The sequence below is a fragment of the Octodon degus genome, unplaced genomic scaffold (genome assembly GCF_000260255.1).
Source record: "Octodon degus isolate 3935 unplaced genomic scaffold, OctDeg1.0 scaffold00202, whole genome shotgun sequence".
NCBI lineage: Eukaryota > Metazoa > Chordata > Mammalia > Rodentia > Octodontidae > Octodon > Octodon degus.
Window position 1 is genome coordinate 1,405,295 of NW_004524778.1, and position 4,011 is coordinate 1,409,305.

Genomic DNA, 4,011 nt, shown 5'->3' on the forward strand with positions numbered 1-4,011 from the left:
TTGAAACTGTCTCATTGCTATCTGTTTATCAATAAAACTTTGAAAAAAAAGAATACAGTAATTTAAAGTCTGCAGTTGATTCCAAAATTATCAGTCATATTCCAGGGTTTGGCATATCCCAGGGGATATTTCTCATAATCTTTACTTCTATGTGGCTTTTCTGAGTTTTTGAATTTGTGTTTTATTGAGCATAGGTCTGGTACAGAGTATAATTGAGAAGAAAATCAAATAAATATGCAAATAATGAGAATATAAATGGTATTTTAAAAAGACCATATAAAAAGAACCACTCTTATTAGATGGCACTTTGTGACATCTGATATGACTGCAATGTGCATTGTTGGGCATCAGCACTTTCTATGTTGAACTCTACGTTGTCTTTAAACTCTGCAAAAACAGAGATAATGAAATACTTGTAATACACACAAATAGTTTGATTACATCATGTTGTTTCTTGGATATTAAAAAAGACAATAAAAATTCTAGTCTGTCTTAAAAAGGATGTGTTGTTTGTTTTTCTTTTTTTGAAAGTCACTGCTAGTTTTAGCAAGTTAAATGAAGGCAGAGAAAAAGACTTCTCCAAACTTACTGTTGTAAGACTTTCCTTCCTTCTTGGAATGCTTTGCTATGAAATTGTCCCAATGTTGTAATAAGCTTAATTTCCTTATGAGAATGCATCCCATGTAGGCTTATGTGTGTTTTTGTCGTCCTCTAGCAATTGTTGTCTTGAGCAACCTGGAACCAAACACGACTTATGAAATCAGGGTTGCAGCTGTGAATGGAAAAGGTCAAGGAGACTACAGTAAGATAGAAATCTTCCAGACCTTGCCAGTTCGTAAGTAGTCGTCTCTGCTTGCTTTTTGTGACCACTTGTTTCACTTATAAATTTATGAAATTTTACAAGGCAGGAAGGTGCCTCCCCACTTTGGAAAGTAAAATACGTCTTGGATAAGTTGTAGTCTAGATGATGGCATCTCAAATTGATAAAATAACAGCACAGAGTGAGGCAAAAAATATACAGCACTGGAAAAATATACAGTAAGAACTGTTTTGAGGCATTTGCTGCAATCTGAGTCATTGAATTTTAGACTTTAGACTATATTCTTCGAGACAGTAGAAAAATACTCACGTCACATTTCTAACACTTTGTTGATCTGATGAGACATTATTGCTGTCTTTATCTCATAAATTATAAAGGAACTAAGTGTATGAAAAAGGAAATAGTAAATTAATGTTTCAACAATGACTGCCAGAGAGCTACTGTACATTTCCCCCTTACTATTATAAGCTGAAATCTTACAAGTCCATTGGGTTTTTAGAAAGTTAAGACAAATTTGAAGACTTACATTTTGTTTATGTTTGATATTTTTAAAATGCTAGACAGTAGAAGGAATACGACTGAGCAAATGTTGTTATAAAATCTCTGCATTATTTTTATGCCTATCAGGGACTCTCATATCAAAGGAGTCCAAATGGTCCTACTGTTTTTCTCTTACCCTATTGTGGCCATTACTTTTCTACTGGATCCCACACGGTCTGTCAGATCAACTGCTTGTCTTCATTTCCAGTGCTGTCACCTCTGTTAGTCCCTCCTTTACTCTCCAGAAGGCTGCGCTCCTGCTCCATATGCTACCTCCCATGTGCTCTTCCTGTAGTGCATCTGTCCCTTTTCTGCTTTTAAATTCTCAGCCTCGTGACCTCTTTTGCTCCCTCGTTTTGCTAGCTCGGGGCTTCAGAGCTCTTTCATCTGCTGCGTGCCCTTTGAAACACAGTTTGAAGGAAGGGTATTTGCATGATGTTTGCTTTTTTTCACAGAACTGTGCATTTTCTAGTGATTTTCTTGTTTCTGGTAACACTCAAGACCACTGAAAATTAGTTAAAAAATAAAAGCATGATTTTTTCAATAAGCCTGTGGGTAATCTCTCCAGTTTTATCTCCTCCTACATTTAGTCATCAATCACAATCTCTCTCCTTTCCTCTCTCCCTAATTAACATTATGGTCTCAAGGTGCCTCTATTTCTACAAATACATAAAATTAATTGAAATAAATCAGGCACAAAAACTTAAATATGACATTTTTTTACACATGAGAAAAGCAAAATATAAATAAAGAGTGAAATAGAAGATGTTAGGGTTTGATCCCCAGGTTTGCCTTGCCGGTCCCGCCCCCGGGGCACACTGAGAGGACAATGGAGACTGGGCATGGTGGCGCACGCCAGTAATCCCAGCACTTGGGAGGCTGAACGAGGAGCATCACTACAAATCTTATCTAGTAGTAAGACCCTCAACACCCTGTAGACCCTTTCCTAAAATACAGGAAAAAAGAGAGATATGTTAATAGAAAGTAGGAAAAGCTTTTAAAACAGGAAGGTTAGCAAGAGATACATAGAGGCAGGGAAGGTGGATGGGAAAAAAAAAAAGTTAGGGAAAACGATAAAGCCCTCTCAAATGTGAAGGCAACCAGGAATTGGAAAGACAAGGAGCGATGGAGGAGGTAGGGAGCGGAAAAGAAGTAAGTTCTATTATGTACACCTGCCAACTCCCCACAGTAAAGGTAATCATGCCATGCTGCAAACATGTGCTAATAACAGGAGTTAAAATATTGCAGCACTGCTTTCTTAGGTTACAGCAGACTTGGCGCTCTATCCTGCAAATGATGAGAAATTTGGAAGTTGAATACTAGATCAAAAGCTATGTATTTAGTCCCTCTTAGAATATGTTCAGCATTTTCTTTGGAGATTTTAGTCATATATATATATATATATATATAGTAATATATCTTAAATTTCTATGGTTATTGATACATTATATATTATTGGTATTAGTGCTTTTGTACAAATGATCTGTAGTAATCACAAATAGACACTGTAAACTTTATCTATTTGTTTCTAATGGAATCTATATTACATTTTTTGGATCTTATTTATATCAAAGGAAATACCAATTGTAATGGTGTAACAAACTTGGTCTATGCTCAATTCTAAATATCTATAATAGAGAGATATTTCCAGTTTATATGTGTACTGAGTGCTTCTTCAACTATAGTTTATACTTTTATTATTCTTTCAAAATGCTGTAAGCACCTACCTGGCAAGAGCAAGGACCCTGGTTTTTTTCTTTCTTTCTTTCTTTTTTTAGTCTACAGGGTCTCACTACATAGATCAGACTCCTACAGATCTGCTTGTGTTCAGCTTCCCATGAGCTAGGATTACAGGCGTGTACCACCACGCCCAGTCTCAATCGCCATCTCAGTGCACCCCAGGGGATGGGTCCAGCACAGCAGGCCAGGATCAAACCCAGCCTCTGCCATCTGCCTAAGCAGGTGCTTTAATCCTCTGAGCTATGTGACCTGCCCTAGGGACCCAGGTTTGATCCCCAGTACCACATGCCTTGTCTGCCCTTGAACCCCACGCAAGGTGGCACATGTCTGTAATCCCAGCCCTGGGCTGCCTGAAACAGGAGGATCACTACCACTCTGAGCTGCATAGTGAGACTCTATACCAAATACATAAATCAGTAAAAGATTTTTTTTAGAAACTTAGAAATGCGATTATGAAAATAATACAATTATGTATAATACACATTTTATAAAATTCACTTATAAAATATGTATGTCCCATTATATCATTAGAAAATATTAACATATCCTCTTATTCTTCATAATATCTATATGTTAATTACATTTTTGCCAAACACACTATGATTTTTCTCTTCACTATTTCTATGTAGCTCTTACATATGAGAATATTTTAGTGCTCCTTTACAACCCAATATATCCTACTATTATATTGCTTTAAGGACCTGCACTTTTGAAAAACAAAACTACTTCCATGCTTTAGTTTTAAATGCTGTACTACAAATAATATCTAACTTGAGGAGAAAAAAATTCTCAGTTTCTCTAGACTATAAATACTCAACATATTCATTGTATGGTGTTTAGTTTGTGTTGACATTCTTCTAAATTGATTGGATCTTACAAGTGTTCTGATCGTAGCAAACTAAAATATTTGT

At 36.1% G+C, this 4,011-nt stretch overlaps 1 protein-coding gene across 1 annotated transcript in view; it reads left to right on the plus strand.

Moving 5' to 3' along the window:
* Positions 1 to 4,011, plus strand: part of Ncam2 (neural cell adhesion molecule 2) — a 559,908-nt gene that overhangs the window by 500,044 nt on the left and 55,853 nt on the right. Inside the window, exon 13 of the mRNA XM_023704723.1 lies at positions 716 to 835. Within this exon, the coding sequence (XP_023560491.1) occupies positions 716 to 835 (120 nt within the window). The remainder of the gene's footprint in view (positions 1 to 715; positions 836 to 4,011) is intronic.